Raw genomic sequence first — 18,659 nt, 5'->3', positions numbered from 1 at the left:
AAGCAATTTTGGAGAAATTCAAAGACCACGTGAACAAAGTTAATTCGATTTTATTTTTATTTTCTTTGTCTTCATTTCAATTGTTTACATTTCTGCAAAGCACCGAAGAGCACCAAGATTACTTTCAAAAATGCTGGGCAGAGTTTTGTTTGTGTGAAACTACTAATAGTTTTTGTTGTTGTTGTTGTTGTTGTTTTTCAAGGGGGTTCTTCTGACAGTGGCATTCACCATACTTGAGGCAAACGTCCGTGGCCTTCTATGGGGAAGCACTACTGACCCGTCTGCTTTGATTCACAGCAGTTCTTTACACAGCTTCTTCCTGAGACATGAACAAGAAACGGGCACCAGCTGTTCTAGTAAGGACCCACACTTCCAAAATCTTCTTGATCTCTTGGGATTTGAGTTTTTGACATTAGAAAGACACCCTCAGGAATAAATTTAAAAAGAAAAAAGAAGTTCAGATTCTATTCATCTGGTGTACTCTCCCTAGTGGCCAGGAAGACACAATTTCACAGCACGGCGAAGATACTGTTCCTTAAACTCCAGTAAGGTCGGAGCGAGTGAGGCTGTGAGGTCTTGCCAAACCACAGAAAGCTAATGCTGTCTTCTACGTGCTTAGGGCTACTGATCCCTGTTGGGGGACATCTGCAATCCCTCTTAAAAAATTTAAGAGTCCCAAAATATGTCACTCCATTTATCTAATATGCAGGTTAAATTAAATATCACTACCCGGTCCTGCCTTCACTACCAGGAAAAAAGTTATGCTACTAATTGTATTCAACTCTTCACTCTTCCTTTCTAAAAACCCTGAAACCACATGACATTACAGACTAATTGCAAAGTACATGAGCTGCTAATATCTATTTATAGCATATACATAGTATATGTAACTAGTATCTATGTATAAATTCTCTGTGTAACATTCAGTCCTAAATAAATAAATAAATAAATAAATAAATAAATAAATAAAACTATACTAGCAGTTTGGGATCTGAATATATTTAAATAATTACCATGAGGCAGAGATTCTCTTATGCCTACCAAAACAGCCATGTTTCTCTTTTTGCTTCAGTTAGCAGAACCCAAATATTTAACCTAGAATATAGCTGCCTAACCAAAAGACTACATGTCCCAGTCTCTTTTTGCCTGTGAGGTCATGTGACTAAGGCCTAGTCAATGAAATCCAGGAAGTGTTGAGTGAGACTTCTGGGAAGTCTCCTTTAACAGGGAAGATGTGCACTTCTTTGCCCCTTCCTCTGTTCTGCAAGAACCATGGATGTGATGCCTGGAGATGAGGTGCTGAGGATAAGGACAAAGAGAGCTATATCCTACTAATGGTAGGGGAATAAAGCCTGGGGTTTGGATGACTTCATCAGGTCCCCTGATGGTCTGCCTCCAGACTTCTGGACAAGAAAGAAAAACCTTCTGTCTTGTTTAAACCTGGATATTTTAGGATTTGAATTATATGCCACCAAACCAAAATCTAAATGATACAAACAAATCTTTACATTCTGCTACACTATGGTAGCCCTGCTTCCTAAGTGTTTCTCTCCATCCTCCTCATTATGTTTTTGGGGAACTTGGTCTCCCTGCAGCCTCCTTTTCCTCCCTGTCCCATTTAGTTACATACTTCCCTGGGTTCCAGGCACCAGTAACATCTTCAAACTCCTGAACTTACACACAACTGAGCTCCCTGTCCCAGATAAATGGTCATTTTAGGACAGGGAATGAGAAGAATTCATCTGTGGATAGACTGTTTTGGCACAAATTGCTTTTCTGTCCCCTGCCCTCCTGGAACCGCCAAGATGGTAGAACAGAACAGTGTGGGCTAGAATTTTCCAGAACTGAGAGGGGTAGGGGTTTAATTTCTAAGATAGAATCTTCTGGAATTGGGAGATGATATATAGGCTACTGGGTCCAGAGAAGGCCATAAGTTGTTGGAAGTTTAGACAGTGGAAGTTTCTACTTCCTGGGTGGGGTCCTTGTTGGAGAGATTGCCTGAGATATCGTCAGATTCAAGCAACTCTACAATGCTGTAGGGAGAACAGTCCTCCAGACCTAGCTTGCTGCAGAGCCAGCCACAGAAGCCTTTCTCCATGTCCCGAGCAGCTTGCCACCATGCTCCCCAGGACCATGAGAGCTGGACCACAGCAGCATAGAGGCCCAGGGAAGAGGCCATGGCCATGATGAGCACTGGGTAGAAGAGAATGAGGCAGGGGCAACATGAGATCTTGTGCCAGAAGGTCCTCTCCTCGTTGTACACAAGGAAGACGTTGTACCAGGTGATAGTGCCGTAGTAGAAGGAGACGACAAAAGAGAGGGTAAAGACCACAGGCAGACAGACCAGCGTCCAGAGGACCACATGAGGCCCACGGTCTGCTCCCATTTGGCAGGCCTTTCTGTCTTCGGGTGTTATCTCCCTTGATGACCCTTTGGGCTTGGTCAGTTCTTGCAGCTCCTTCTCCGTCAGTGTGACATGGATGTCCACCATCTGGCCCTTTTTCTTCCCTCGTGTGATGGTCCCAGTTAATGTGACATAGCGGCTGTCCAAAGGCATGTTCCACATCCCTGCAGGGCATCAAGGAGGTGACATTAAGGTCAGAAGAGTGGACATGTCATCACAGTGTCATCACCTGAGCTGAAGGCTGAATACCACAGTTCCTGTTTCTATAGCACCTGGCACGGTTCTGGAGTCCATGGCTCAGGGACGCAGTGGGTGGCTCTCCCTCAGGGAAGCGATTCCTGATATTATGACTCCCCCGGGGAACTCTTACTCCACACATGTGGGCTCTGAAAAAGTTGTGAAGCAGGTTAACTTGCTTTTCAAATTCTCCCTCCACTTTCCTGGGGCTCAGTCTTGGCACGATCTCTATGATATGGAGGGCTGTGAGGAACTTCGCCATAGACTCCACTTTATAAGGATCTTATCTCTGTAAGTGCAAGAGTATCCACTATGTGTGTGAAGATCGTGCTGCGTGTGTGCCCTCCTGATGGGCAGTGCTCTCCCTGTCCCTGCTCATCCCTGTCTCCGTGCTTCCCTGAGACGAGGCTTCCTCGCATGCCTGTGGTCATCTCGGCCCTCATGTCCAAGCTCTGGACACACACACCACACATATCACACATGTGCACCCTCCTCATACACATACCCACACACCACCACCACCACCACTGAATGGTCATCCTTTGGTCATCCTGGAGTCAGACCGGAGATATTGAAACACAGAAGTCTGTGGCCCTTGGTATGTGAAATGTTGTCTAGAAGGCAAGGTGGAGGAGAGCAGAGGCTGGACTCCCTGCTCCACGGCTGGAAGAGGTAGAATGGTTGCACTGTTCTCCCCAAGCCTAATGATTTCACAATCTTCCTCATCTCAGTAAAGGACACCACCACTTACTTCTCTGTTGCTCCTGCCAAAACCCCAGGAGTCACTGTTGACTCTTCTCTTTCTCTTACTCCCTACCTCCGATCCATGAGCTAGTTCCAGATCGGACACAGAGTCCAGCCTGTCGGGACAGCTGGGTGGCTCAGTCAGGTAAGCATCTGCCTTTGGCTCAGGTCATGAACCCAGGGTCCTGGGATCGAGTCCTGCATCGGGCTCCTTGCTCAGCAGGGAGCCTGCTTCTCTCTCTGCCTGCTGCTCCCCCTGCTTGTGCTCTCTCTCTCTCTGAGAAATACATAAAATCTTAAAAAAAAAAAAAAAAAGAAGAAGAAGAAGAAGAATGCCGCCTGTCTTCCCTAGCTAGCTCTCCTGCAGTCACCCTGGTCCAGGCTTCTACATTGGTGCTATTGTGGCTGCAGTGACAGGACAGTCTCTCACCAGCTTCCACTCTTACCCCTTAGAATCCACTCTATAGAGAAGCCAGAGTGGTGGTTTAGAAATAAGATGATATCTCTCCTTTGCTTAAAAGTTCTCCACTGACTTCCGCTTGCACTTTTATCAAATCCCAAACTCTTTACTATGACTCGCAAGGCCCGGCACGATCCCCTTCACCACTGCCGCTCGTCCTCCCCCGTTGTTCTCTGCACCCCGTCCATAGAAAGAGCTCCATTCTATAAATAGGCCAGCGGTGCTTCCATCTTAGGGTCTTGGCCCCTGCTGCTCCCCCTCCCTAAAAGCTCTGCCCAAAACCATTTCCTAGCTGCCTCTTCATTTCATTTGGATCAACTCAAGGGTCACTTCCCAGAGGTCCTCGCGCGGCCACGCAATCTCTTCCCTTACGCCCTTCACCAGTTATTTCCCATCACCGTGGTTTATTGTCTTTACTCACACCGCTACCTGAAATTACCTTTGATTGACTGCCTTGTTCACTGTCTGTCTTCCCTGGACTAGAAGGTGAGCTGCACAAGAGCAGACATGTTGCTTGTCTCGTCCACTGCTATGTCTCAGACAGCAACGCAGCTACACAAATAAATCTACTTCGTTTGTCTGCTGCTACGCGGTGATGCTTAATTTGGACACTCCACGGCCTCGTTAGCAGCAACAGACATGCTTATACATGCATCCTTCTGCCCACGGGCCTAAGTTTCATGGGGTAGATACTGAGAATTTCTAGAACATAAGATATGCAGTTTGAATTTAATAAATACTGATAAATGTCCCTACAAAGTGAGTAAAACAGAATTCCATTTCCACTTGAGGTATACTGACGGTACATCTATTTGCTCACATTGACGTTATCATAGTTTACCCAATATTTGGCCACCATACATGTAAAGGAATATTATAAGTCACTACTGTTGTAATTCGCATGTTCCTGAGTAGTATAAAAGTCAACTATTAGCTTCTGTATCTTACATGTCTTAAATGATTAGCATAGTCTTAAAAATAACTAAATAATTGGCTCAGTCTGCTTGTATTACTAATTTTTGTGTATAAATTGGTCTCTTCTATTACACTAGGGTTTCAGAAAGGACAGAGATCTCCTCCACATCACTGCAAAGAGAACATAGTCAATGCTTAATAAATACTGCCAATTTGTTGAATGAAGGCTGTAACACTGCAGAAAGAACTGTATCAACAAGACGAAGTAGGTCAGTGAGCAAATCCGTCTGTCTCTTGGAGAATCCTCATCCCTTCCTGTAGCTTTAAGTAAGTGGCCCCAGAGACTTACCATCATCTGCAGGATAGTCTAGGAAATCATCTCCCTCCTCTTCTTTGGGCCTGTCTCCACCTTCTGATTCCCCGGGCTCCTCATCCAGTTTCTCATTTTCTGACCGGTAAATGATGATAGATTCAGGGCGGGACTCTTTCCTCTTCTTTTTCTGGCGACCCAGCGTGGATTCCCCACCCAGGGCTAAGGCAGCAGCCACAGCCCTCCTCAAAGAGCCCTGGTGGTGGGGGCTTGGGAGCTGGCCCTCACCTTCTACGGCTGCCAACTCGTCCATCCTCGTCCTCACGTCTAGTTATTCCTCGTAAAGGGTCTGACTTGCTTGAGCAGACTCACGATCCAGACATCACAGAGCTTCTTCCTGGATGGGGCTATGTAAAGATGTTCCATCAGTGAGTTCCACAGGAAAGATAGGAAAGCAAACTATCAACAGGAAGGAAATAGGATGAGATGGAAAGGGGTCTGGGAAATGATTCTCGACTTGGCCTCTCCTCCCTTTACTTCTCATAACATGGTATTTTGGGAGTGCTGCAGAAATTCTCTCACAAGGTTGGATTATTATGAATAAAATTTTATTTTGTGTTCCAATAATATTTTTGTCAATTATGCAAACTTATAATATTATGTAAAACCTATCAGGTTAGCTGGAGATGTTGAGTATGAGGAAGTTGGGTGAAGAAGCCTTATAAATAAATGGGATTTAAGAACTACTCTCGCTCCCACCAAACATGACAATGTGGATGGCTGGGGCCAGTACTCCAGGCACCTGGCTGTCGAGTCCTGCATTACAACCATATTCAAAAGGATGAATGGAACTTTCAGTAAGCTCCCCAAAGATAGCACAATGTCACCAATGACATCTACGATGGTATTCTGTGAATAGCACATGTCTCCTGGCTTCTTGTTAGCCCACGATCCCAAAATTCCTGGGATCTGTCCTATTACATGTGGGGAGACCAGCGGAGAGGATGTAGTTTTCCACTCTTAAGATTCTCTCTCCTCTTTCTGCTCTCCAGGCGAAGAGAGGTAGAGAGAGAGGAGAGTCTATACAACATCTTTTAAAGACATTGATTGGCCTGTGATTTGGGTGCATTGAACCATTAAGAGGAGAGAAATGCTTTCAGTGCTGCTACTGAGGAGGAAATATTAGCAAATACCCAGCCAGTCATATTTAGGCAGTTAGCTGCTCGATGCTTTATATTTTTTTAAAGATTTCATTTTTAAGTAATCTCTACACCCAATGTGGGACTCAGACTCACCACCCTGAGATCAAGAGTCTCATGCTGTACCAGCAGAGCCAGACAGGTGCCCTGCTCATATGCTTTTTAAAACAAAAACTACAACAAACAAACAAAAAAAAACTCAAAAGTATGTTATTATGGACAGTTTCAAGCATACTAAATGGAAAACATTTTTATCATGGAAAGAGGCAAACTTGTACAAAAGAGAACAATTTTAAGGACCCCTCGTTGTCCCTATCACCCAGGTTCAACAATAATCAAAATATTCATAGCCAATTTATTTAAAGGCAAATCTCACACACCATTTCATCTATTTCAGTATGTACCTCTTCCATATAAGGAGTCTTTAAAAAAAAAAGATAAGCATAGTATCATCATCACACCTCATTTTTAAAAAACAGTTCTTTAATATCATCAAATATCCAGTCAGTTCAAATTTCCCTGTTTGTTTAACAGTTTAAAGTCTATTTTCTGGAATTCGGATCCCAATAAGGTCTACACAATGCACACAGATCCTATGCCTAATTGTGCATGGTAGGCTGTCCAATTACATTTCTGCATTGCACCTCAAATGATGCTAGTGCAACTGAGGAAATGCTTTTTTTTTTTTTTATTGAATTCTAACCAATTTAAAAAGAGCCACATGTGGCTACTGACTACTCTATCGGACAGGTCTGTATGTTCGCCCTCTAATTATTTCCCTTCCAGTTTCTTTGTTAAAGAAAGCAGTCGTTTACCTTGCAGATTCACACAGCCTAGATTTTGCTGACTGCATTTCCCTAGGGTGTTCCTCTGAACCATGTATTTCCTGTAAATTGGTAGCTAAACAGGGTTGATCGGATTCATGCTGGAATGTTTTGGGTTGGTTGTTTTGGCCAGACAATGTTATAGAGCACATTTTATACTTTTACCCAAACACACCTAATGGCAATTTGGCCATTTTTTTGTGAAATTAGTAGCCACTGATAATCATTGGCTAGACCCATTAATTCATTAGGAGTTGCAAAATGGTGATATTCCACTGGATATCACCAATGGATGATATCCAATGGATATCATGCACTTTTAACAAACCCAGAGAAGACAAGTGGTCATGTTATTAGCCATTATTATTGGAAATTTTACTGGGAAAATACCTTTCTTTAATGACTACAGTGACAGCTTCCAAGATGGCACACTTGCATGGTGAGGACTCAGCTCCTTCCTATGTGGGCCTCTCCATGGGCTGTTTGAGTGTCCTCATGACAGTGTCTGGTTTCCCTCAGAGTGAGTGATCTGGGAGCAGATATTTTTCTTGACCACTTCAACTGTACTTTTTTGTTTTTTAAGTTTATTTATTTATTTTTTGAGTAATCTCTATACCCAACATGGGGCCCAAACTCACAACCCCAAGATCAAGCCGGGTGCCCCTCAACTGTACTCTTGATCTTCTATCTTCCTCATCCTTGATTTCCTCCCTTTCTAATAGCTCTAACTTCTCCGCTTTGCTGATTCCTTTTTGGCTGCAAACAAACCCAGAAGTCCCTGTGTGGAAAAGCAAGCTTTACCTTGGCACCGACCCTATCCGATGTCCTGTTCCTCTTTTTGTTTCATAACTAAGCTTCTCTATCAATAGTCTACAGCCAGTCGTTATCAGTTCATCCTCTCAATGATCTGTTCTCTTTACCACCTTTTCCTCCCTTCTCCCAAATTGCTTTCTAACACACACACACACACACACACACACACGTACACACACCCTATATGCACACAGGTAAGTCACGTGGAAAGATAAGGAATAGGCCAGGAAATGAGCATTTATCAAGCCTTAGGTGCCAGGCTGTAAGCTAAATTTTTTATACATGTTACTCGTTGGCACATCTCAACAAGCTCACTGTTAAATAAAGAAGTGAGAGACCCTGGATTTAAGCCTAAATTGCATCACTTTAAAAGCCCAGAATCTTCCCACTAACATTTAGAAGAAGTCAAGTATTAGTGGTGGCTGCAGTAGATAGCTGATGGGTTTTTGTTTTGTGTGGGGTTTTGTGTATGTGTGGTTTGGGTTTTTGTTGTTGTTGTTTGCTTGCTTGTTTGTTTGTTTTGGTTTTTGCTGTCTCAACCTCATTCCTCTTTCCTTTGGTGATAGAGCCACTCTTTTCTGTGTGGAATAATACAGACTTGAAAGTCACCAGTGTGACCACAGTGACAATTTTACCATTCTTATTCTCCTTGTCCATACCAGAGCCCTAATTCTGCTTATTTCCAGGTCTTTCTTGGTAGCCTTCCCTTACCTCCTTTGACTTTCTACCTTCATTCTCTTGCTACCTCTCAAATCCTCCTTTTGCCTCCTTTACTCCCTCGTCTGTCTCTTTCACCCATAATAGCCGGCACTTTAGAGACTCAATTCTCAACCAATTGCCCTCTATTCTCAACAATACATTCTTTTCCTCCTGTTGAAATATGGAGCCTTCCTGCCCACCTCTGCAGGATAACTCTATGCCAAGAATGCCCAAATATAGATGTCAAGAATTAATGTATCATCTGGATGGATTTCCAGCAGCCTAGTGGATATTCTCCACTTAAAAATCTCATCATTTCTGGCTATGCATGTTCAAACCAAACTCATCATCTTTATTTCTAGCTGACTTAACTTCTTAGTGTTACCAAGAGAATAGGTAAAGGGGGAAGGGAAAGAAGAAAGGGGTGGATAAGGAAATCCTACAACATTTATGTTGTGCCTATTCTCATAAAAGATGACATTTGCTGACTGTATCATTTGTTAGTCTCTGTGTTAGTTGCTTATACATGGTTTTCACATTTCATTACATTCTAATATTTTCTTGGACAATACTATGTGCCACAATTGTCCTAGGCGCAGCAATCTTAAGAAACAAACAGTACTTTAAAAATAAGGACATTTGGACTTAAAATTAGTAACAAGTAAAACTTATTGGATGTTTACTATGTGTCAGGTGCTGTTCTAAGTGCTTTACAGTAATCATATTGTTTAATTGTCTTAGCAAACCAGTGAAGTAGGTACTATTATTATTCCCATTTAGAGGAGCAATTTGCTCAAGGTTACATAATAGTGGGGCTGGGACTTACAGCCAAGTTTGCTCATTTTCAAAGCCCGTGATCTATTCATGGTGCCACACTGTCTGCCAGCATTTACCCACGATTCTATACTTAAACCCCTAAAGTTGTCTTTGATGAATCTATTTCCCATGTTAGGGATAGTTTCCTATGTTTCTAACAGTAATCAGTCTCTAAGTCCTGCCACTCATTCTATGAAATCTCTTTGTTAATGTATTCACTTGAATTTCTCCTACCCCCATATGCCTCTAATACTGCTTCCTCCAAGCTGGCTTCTCACCTTCCATTTCAGAATTCTTCCTCAACCATGTTAAATGGTGATTAAGAAAATAAAACATCATTTTTATGTTGTCCAGTAGTCATCACTATCTTGCCATGACTGACTAAACTATATCTCAAGGGTCTGTCTGGAGTTTGAGGCTCTCCCCATCCACGCCCCTTCCCCACAACATGACTAGTAAACACATGAACTTATGTTGGTTCCATCATGACCTTCACTCTTCTCCACCTGTTTCAAGCCTGGGTCAAGACAGACTCACTCACTCGTGTCCCCTTCTGTGACCACTCCAGCCTACCCGTTTGCCCCCACCCCAGTCCTATTGTTGAAGAAGAGTGGGGAGGACGGAATGAGTGTTCACGTATAAAATGCTTACGATGGATTCATATTTCATAAAGGTTAGTTTCCAATCCCTTTCTTTTGCCTTCGTCTACTCTGTATTTCAGTAGCATTTGTCATCAGTACTATGCTCTCTCAGTGCTTAATTATGCAGCATTTCATATCATCTGGTATTGAGTATGAATGGCTTCATTATTTTTCATTCATCTTCCCAGGGAGATGACACAATTTTAGAAATCAGGACCTGTCTTATACTTCTTCACCTCCAATCAGAGACCCTATGACTAGACATGTAGCAAACACTCATTGTGTCCTTGTTGACCTGAGAGGACAGAGGGGAAGGGAAAGTGCCTGATCAGAAATAGGATATAAAGGGGGTTGCTGGGTGGCTCAGTTGGTTTAGCAACTGACTCTTGATTTCAGCTCAGGTCATGATCTCAGGGTCATGAGATCTAGCTGCTGTTGGACTCCTGTGGAGCCTGCTTCTCCCTCTCCCTCTGCTCCTCTCCTGCTTGTGCTCTCTCTCTCTCACTCTCAAAAAAATAAATAAAATCTTAAAAAAAAAAAGAAATAGGCTATAACTGTTAAGAAAGGAAGGCTTAATTATCTTCCCCGTTTTTGTACATTTTATTATGCTGTTAATATCTGATCTGAGAAGCAGGTTCTGAACATTTCTCCTTCCTTTTAGATTGCATAAAAGAGAGAGTAAAACAAATATCCCCAGTTTCCAAGGCTTTGATCAACAGAGGTAAAAGAAGAGATAGGACTTTGCTCTTTTCTCCGAAAATTCGGCCTCGCCCATCCTCCATATGACCTCGGTCTAAAGGTTATTAACAAATGTGATACAGCAGGACACTAACTTCAATCAACCACTAACTAGAAAGTTTTGGGAATCCTAGGGGGAAAAACAGGTTTTAAAGAACATGCTTAGACTCTCATGCATAAAGAGTGATTTTAAGTCACTCTGAAAGGAAATTCTCCAGATAATTTTTAAATTCATTCCACCACTTTTTCCCACCTCTATTTCTACTGTTTTTGTCTAATGTTGTCTACTGTTTTGTCTTCCTTCCTTTCTTTCTTTCTTTCTTTCTTTCTTTCTTTCTTTCTTTCTTTCATTCTTCTTTCTTTCTTTCTAGATTTTGTTTATTTGAGAGAGAGAGAGCTAAGCTCATGCCTCTGTGTGTGGAGCCCGATGCAGGGCTCGGCATGGGGCTGGATCCCAGGGAGACCATGACCTGAGCCAAAACCAAGAGTAGACCTTAACCAGCTGAGCCACCCAGACACCCAAGGCCATCCTTTCTCATGTGTGGTTCTAAAAAGTTCTCTTTACCTTCTGGCTTCTACTCTTGCTGTCTTCCAGTCAATTCTCCACTCAGCAGTAAGAAAGATCTTTTGAAAACATAAACTCATGCTGTTTTCTGCTGAAAATATCCAGTAATTTCTCATTGGTGTAAAACAAAATCCAAACTTTTTCACGTGGCCTAAGGACCTGCGTGGCATGGCCCCTCTCCATCCTGCCATCCTATGCAAGATACCACCCTCCTTCCTATTTACCTCCTATGCTACAACCGCATTGGCTGCCTACACATTCCTCAGGAGCACCAAATGTTATCGCACTTGAGGCCTTAATACTGTCTGCCTTGGGGCGCCTGGGTGGCACAGCGGTTAAGCGTCTGCCTTCGGCTCAGGGCGTGATCCCAGCGTTATGGGTTTGAGCCCCACATCAGGCTCCTCTGCTGTGAGCCTGCTTCTTCCTCTCCCACTCCCCCTGCTTGTGTTCCCACTCTCGCTGGCTGTCTCTATCTCTGTCAAATAAATAAATAAAATATTAAAAAAAAAATACTGTCTGCCTTGCTTGGGCTCCGTTTTCATCTCGCCCTGTCACACGGCCATCTCCTTTGTATTTTCCCAAGTTTCTGTTCACTTGTCAGCTCCTCCAAAGCTTTCCTAACATCAAACCTAAAATAGGCTCCCTGCCCTGCCTTTCATGATTCTTTATCACAACAGCCTGTTTCCTGTACAAGACTTATCAACATCTGTAATTAATTTCTATTTCTTCTTCTTCTTCTTTTTTTTAAAAGATTTTATTTATTTATTTATTTATTTGAGAGAGTGAGCGAGCGAGAGAGCATGAGCAGGGGAGGACAGAGGTAGAGGGCGAAGCAGACTCCCTGCTGAGCAGGGAGCCTGACATGGGGGTTCGATCTGGGACCCTGGGACCATGACCCGAGCTGAAGACAGACCCTTAACCGACAGAACCACCCAGCTGCCCCAAATTCTATTTCTTAATTTTGCTTGTATATTTTCTAACTCCTCTACTAGACTGTAAGGTCTAGGAAATGGTACCATATAAGTAGGCCAACACACAGGTGTTCAATAAACAAATTTTAAGTCATTGGATTAACAATTTGGGTTGGAAGGGCAGTTTGAACTGGTAGCAATTGAAGATTAGCCTGACTTTGTCAAAGACTGAGACTGAAGAAAAGTTTAATAAAGAGACATTAAGGGGCGCCTGGGTGGCTCAGTTGTTGAGCATCTGCCTGCAGCTCAGGGCGTGATCCCGGCGTTCTGGGATCGAGCCCCACATCAGGCTCCTCCATTGGAGGCCTGCTTCTTCCTCTCCCACTCCCCCTGCTTGTGTTCCCTCTCTCTCTAGCCATCTCTATCTCTGTCAAATGAATAAATAAAATCTTTAAAAAATAAAAATAAAAAAAAAACAAAGAGACATTAAAGGGCGTCTGGCTGGCTCAGTGGCTGGAGGGTCTGACTCTTGATCTCAGGGCTGTAAGTTCAAATCCCACATTCGGTGTAGAGATTACTTAAAACAACTTTTTTTAATCTTAAAAAAAAGAGAGATTAAAAGTTCCTCTATGCTCAATAAACCCTGTTATGGTACAATTGTATCTATCTTCTCCTCCAATAATGGAGGGTTCCTCTGGTCACATGACTTCCCTCCTAAAGATAACAGTTCCCAGCATCCCTTGCATCAGGTGTGATCATATGACCAGTCTCTGGCCAAAGGCATGTGAGCAGATGTGATGTGTGCAACTTCCCTGCTTGGCCCTCTCTTTCCTCTTTTCACCTTCTTGAGAGCTGGAGTGTGAATTTGATGAACCATCTTTGGCCAGGCAGACAAAGGCAACCCCATAGAGATGACAGTGGTCTGAGACAGAAAGAATAAAAGCCACTAGAAAAGCCATAAACCCTCTTCCTCTGGATTGTAATACGAGAGAAAAATATCTTGGTTTATTCTTTTGAAAGATTTATCTTAGAGAGAGAGCAAGCATTAGCGGAAGGGGCAGAGGGAGAGGGAGAGAGACTCTCAGGCAGACTCCATGCTGTGACAGGAGCCTGACCTGGGACTTGATCTCAACGATCCTGAGATCACGACCTGAGCCAAAACCAAGAGTAGGCTGCTTATACGACTGTACCACCCAGGCACCCCAATATTTATCTTCTTTTAATCCAGGATTATTTTGGTTTCTTAAAGCAGCCACAGAAATCCTACCTAATATACTGGAATTGTCCAAAACGTTATTTTATGTGTCACCCTCTTTGCTGCGCTCTAATTTGTCAACCTTGATGCATACGCAGATCTTGAAACACATTTCAAAGTTAGAGCATAAAATGACATCATCCCTGGTAATGAGTGCTTTAAGCAGTTTTTATTTTCCCAGGTGGCCCAGGAATTCTAAACTCAGCTGTCCAGTACAAAGGATATCACACTGTTGCTGGCTCAGCCCCACCAGAAACCCACTGGAGAGCTCAATGTGTTCTGTACTATCGTGGCTGAATGTTTTTGGCCCTTCCAAATTCGTATGTTGAAATCTTAACCCCCAAGTGGCAGTACGAGGAAGTGGAGTCTGTGGGAGGTGATTAGGTTATGAGGATGGAGCCCTCACACATGAGATTAGTGTCCTTATAAAAGAGACCCCAGAGAACTCTCTTGCTCTTTCTGCCATGTAAAGACACAGCAACAAAATGGCCATCTACAAATCAGGATCTGCCGGTCCCTTGATCTTGGACTTCCCAGCATCCAGAACTACGAGAAAAAAATGTATGCTATTTAAGCCACCCAGTATGTAGTATTCTTATTAGAGCAGCCCGCACAGACGAAGACAACTAGTATTCTCTGACTGTAGGGAGCTAGACAACAGTGTCCAAAAAGGAGTTTTACTAAAAGAAAATCAAGCGCTCTTAGGCATTCAGTTAAAAACCCAAAGACTCACAACACCACAAAATGAGCATACCCATCCAGCCATAGTGCCTTTCTCGGCCTGAGTCATCACAAAGGACTCTAGTTCTGGCTTTCTGCTGGCCAGTTCTCATCCAATCACTCAGTCACTTATTTCCTCCCCCCCCCCCCCCCCCGCCGAAAACACACACCTCAGCAGTGGTATCACACTGCTGGTTCAAGGACCTCTCACTAACACGCGTGATTTCCCTGGAGTCTGTTCCCAATTCTCTGCTCCCAGGTGGTCTTGGGAGCAAACATGATCCAGTGCCTTCTCCAAACCCATAGAGATATCCAGCATAACTTGGGGGATTTGGTGGGTGGAGAAACCAGGATGCTTTGAAGCCTCTGCCCTAATGTACATTGCAGGAAAGAAAATAACCTACATGGATAAACTATGGCTGGAAAAAGCTAATAAATGGCAACAACACCACGGTTTCCCTTCTGGCTACAATAAGGAGGGGGGGTGGGGCTATGGTAAACACAAGAGCACAGACCTCTTCGAAAATAGGAAGTTGCTGTTTCCTTCTCTTCCACCCACCAAGCCCACACCATTCAGCCAACTGCTTTCACAGAGAAATACAGGCCCATTTGGTATGGGTTGTTTGGAATTTCAGGTTAAAGTTCCTGATTTTAATTCTTGTGATTAGTCCAAATTTAAATAAATTACCACGTAGACAAACCACCAAAACAAAACAAAACATAAATGATCTGCTATTTTGCGACCTTTGGTTTATAAAGCTTCCAAATCAGGGCACCTTGTGCCACTGATTTAAGAACAATCATGGGTTGTTCGGGTTTGGTTTTTTATTTTGTTTTGTTTTTTAATTCCCTACCCCCCCAGAGTTGTTTTTTGTACCTTTACCCATATGGTCACATCTTCCTCTTCCAAGGAACCTGAATTGGGGCCGGAAAGGTAGAGTGTGATCATTTTCAAGTTAACTTACCACTATTACTACAGTGAACTGTGCCTTGCTCTCCCTTACTGCTCTTTCAATTCTCTCATTTCTGTATCTGTCACCCAAAAGGCCATATATCATCTGTCTGGGGTAGCCACACTCTTCCAAGAGCATTGTGGTTTTCTACCATGAGATGCACCACACGAGTTGGGAAATAAAATGCTTACCATTTTACCACTGAAAATAACCATTAGCCCCTCTCAGGAAGACAGTCTCTACAATGTAAAGGTGGAAGGGAATTTGGCTCAGACTGATGGCAGTGATTGGAGCAGTGATGGAACAGCAACTTAAAACTCCCAACCTCTAGCCAGTTGCTGCGAATTGGTTATGAGTTAGACGATATCCTGTTCCTTCATGATGCTGTGAGCAGTTTTTCTCGTCACTGCTCAACCTACCTGTCCCAAAAGGCTCTCGCACTGAGGCTGGTTCACCATCTAGAAGCTTCTGGCTCGTCAACAGGCGAAATAGTTCCTGGTAGTGAGGGCAGCGGGGTTCCAAGGAGCTTGAGCATCTCCGTATTGTTAAGAGCTGTAAAACTGGGTCTTCACTGTCTGATCTTTGTTCATAGGCAACAGGAGTGGCCCTATTCCCACTGCCATCATACCTACATGCTAGAATAAACACTCTACAACGGCGAGGACAGGGGCGCCTGGGTGACTCAGTCAGTTCAGCGTCTGCCTTCAGCTCAGGTCAGGATCCCAGGAGCCTGGGATTGAGTCCCCCGCGTTGGGCTCCACAGAGTCTGTTTCTCCCTTTCTCTCTCCCTCCGCCTCTCCCCCTGCTCACATTCACATGCTCTCTCCCTCTCAAATAGATAAATAAAATCTAAAAAAAAAAAAAAAAAAGGCAAGGACAGCTAAGGGTACTGTCCACTGTACTGTATCCTCCACGCCGTGAACAGTACCTGGCACGTGGGTAAGTACTCCATAAACATCGGCAGAATACTGGGAACTGGTTAAGAGTCTCGTTTAGGTGAGCTGGCTCAGGCCGGGACTGCTCTTCTTTCAAGGTGGGGGTGTGGGGGTGACTAGATGCCTCACTGCCATTCTTTTAGCACCAAGATTCTGTGAGGCTCAATGTTGAGAATCTCACAGGCCCTGTCAGCAGGAGCCAGCAGCTGCTTTGAGGCAGGAAGAAAATGAAGTTTCCAGGCAGATGGGGTGGGGGCAGGGTGGGAAGCTGGGTGAGCTGCAAGAGCGTCCCCGGAGATGAAGGGAGTCAGTGCTAATAGGGTATGACAGAGTGGAAGTCTGGAAGGATCATGGCTCAGGAGATGCCTTTTTCCCTGGGACAAAGAGAGCAGGGATGCAGAGCGCAGGGTAGCATTTGATTCAGCCAAAGGAACACCAATGCAGCGTGGCGTGGATGCCGTGGGAAGAGATGGCTCAACCAGGAGCCAGAATTCAAATCTAGAAACAAGGAACCTCTATTGCTGTACCTCCAGGCCTTTCAGGGTTAGCAGACTTTCAAACCCTGACTGAAGTGAGACACGGGGCAAAGAGCACATGCCTTTTCATTTTAACAGATCTCTGAGAGACCCCCAACATCTCTCTTCATCACAGACTGTCTCTGGAACGTGAAAAAGAGCCCTTCTGACTGTTCAGACTGCAACGTCCTTGCAGCTAAGGAATGGCTCCTTGTCATCCTCAGCAGGCAAAACTGGCTTCTAGCCAGTCCAGTCACCTTTTCACTGGAGGCCTGCAGAATCCCTCAGTCCCCTCAGCTGCCATACAAAGGCTGCGGTGGAGCCAGGCCCACACTGACCACCCCCCCCCAGTAAAACTTTGTGAATCCAGAGGTCCAGACCAGATCACAAACCACATTAAGTTGTATCTTTGATAAAAGTATCTTTAAAAGAAATTTAAAGTGTTCTTTGCTCTCATGAAAGAAAGCATGGAATTTTCTGGAATAGGAAAGCCCTTAGAACCGAGTCACTATTTCTCGTCCTGTTAAAAAAAAATACCTTGTCTTGGAATGAAAGCACTATCTAGCAAATGGGAAGCAGAAGGTGGAAAAGATGTCTTCCTTTCTTAGTGAGTATAGATTGGAATCTGTCATCAACAAGAATAGAAGGGCAAGTTTTCTTTCTTTCCTTTTTTTTTTTTTTTTTTTTTTTTTTTTTTTTTTTTTTTTAGTGAGAGAGGAAAAAGCACAGGAGGGTGGGGGGCGGTTAGGGGCAGAAGAAGAGGGAAAGAAAGAATCTCAAGCGGGCTCCCTGCCCACAGCCCTGAGGTCATGACCTGAGTTGAAATCAGTTGAAATCAACAGTTAGATGCTTAACCAGCTAAGCCACCCAGGTGCCCCAGGGTAAGTATTTCTTAGAGGAGGTCAGAGACGGGTAAGGTGAGGGAAGATCAGAGAGAAGGTGATGTCTGAGTCCACTTTTAACAAGACTCATTTCTAATTTGGTTTGTGAATAACTAGCTGGTGGGTGGGCCCAAGAAAAAAAAATGATGCATTTGGTTGCTTTTACATCATTTTAATACCTTGTAGGGAAAAATACAGTACTCTGACAGCAGACAGAAATAGCACGTTCCCTGGACTGTTAAGACCACAGCACCACACGCGTTTCCTAGATCTGCCCAATTCTTAGGCCAAGTCTCACTAGGCCAGTCCAGGCGTAAGCTCTCTCTGGTGGGGTGGCAGTATGAAGCTAGATGAACAATAGCGAGGAGAGTCTGAATAATAACTCACCACTACCGGGCATCAAACTGCGGATGAGAAATCTTCCCCCCCCCCCATCCTCAGAATGCTTGCTTCCCTGCATAAGGAAGGAACTGGAAGATAGGACCTCACACACCTACATTAACGTTTTTGCAGGAAGCACACACCCTCGGACTCATCCGTTTATGTATTAGATCTCAAATCTGGTAAAGGTTGCCTCTTCCCTTCACTCCTGGGCGGGGAAAGGGAGATGAGGTGGAGGTGGGCTCGCGTTTATTTTTAAGATCATTTATTATCTTGGTTCTGTGGATAACTGCAACTGGATCCCCCACCCCTCGCCGCCCTCCAACACACCTCAGCGCTCAGCATCCCTTGCAGAGGGCGAAAGGATCTGGAGGCCAGATATCTTCCCCCTCAGCAAGCCTGCCCGTTTCCTTCCCAGACAGAGGCACACAGCGCCTGGAGCCAGAGCATGTCCCGACTCTTTCCCCCATGCCCTGGAGAATTCATCTTAATTAACCATGAGACCTATAGCACTGAGGGTTTTTGGAAATCGAGCACGCGCCCGCTTTTTGTCTACTTCCCTTCCTCCGGTCCTCACGATGGCATCGAAATTTACAAACAAAAACCCGACCAACAAGGGATCTCACCTACACATGCCGGGGACAAAGTCTGGAAGACGACCCAGACCGAATCAAGCAGCCGCCGCCGGGGAGCAGACGTCCGCGGGGAGGATGGGGACCGACGGCGGCGGGAGGGGCGGGGCG

General features: G+C 44.3%; 1 protein-coding gene across 4 annotated transcripts; it reads right to left on the bottom strand.

The window, feature by feature from the left end:
* Positions 1-34: 34 nt before the first annotated feature.
* Positions 35-18,659, bottom strand: TMEM169 (transmembrane protein 169). Of its 4 annotated transcripts, none has more exons than XM_034655151.1 (4): positions 18,543-18,659; positions 5,359-5,477; positions 5,110-5,208; positions 35-2,568 (listed from the first exon to the last, which is right to left on the bottom strand). In XM_034655151.1, the coding sequence occupies exons 2-4, from the start codon at positions 5,381-5,383 to the stop codon at positions 1,946-1,948; spliced, it is 747 nt and encodes a 248-aa protein (XP_034511042.1). In that variant the 5' UTR covers positions 5,384-5,477; positions 18,543-18,659; the 3' UTR covers positions 35-1,945. The 4 variants fall into 4 exon arrangements, with proteins under 4 accessions (XP_034511042.1, XP_034511041.1, XP_034511039.1 ...); XM_034655150.1 differs by adding an exon at positions 15,624-15,756 and having other exon boundaries at positions 5,110-5,477; positions 18,543-18,643; XM_034655148.1 differs by having other exon boundaries at positions 5,110-5,477.

This window comes from Ailuropoda melanoleuca, chromosome 2 (genome assembly GCF_002007445.2).
Source record: "Ailuropoda melanoleuca isolate Jingjing chromosome 2, ASM200744v2, whole genome shotgun sequence".
Taxonomy (NCBI): Eukaryota; Metazoa; Chordata; class Mammalia; order Carnivora; family Ursidae; genus Ailuropoda; species Ailuropoda melanoleuca.
Note: the sequence above shows the minus strand (reverse complement) of the source record. Positions and strands in the feature narration are given on the sequence as shown.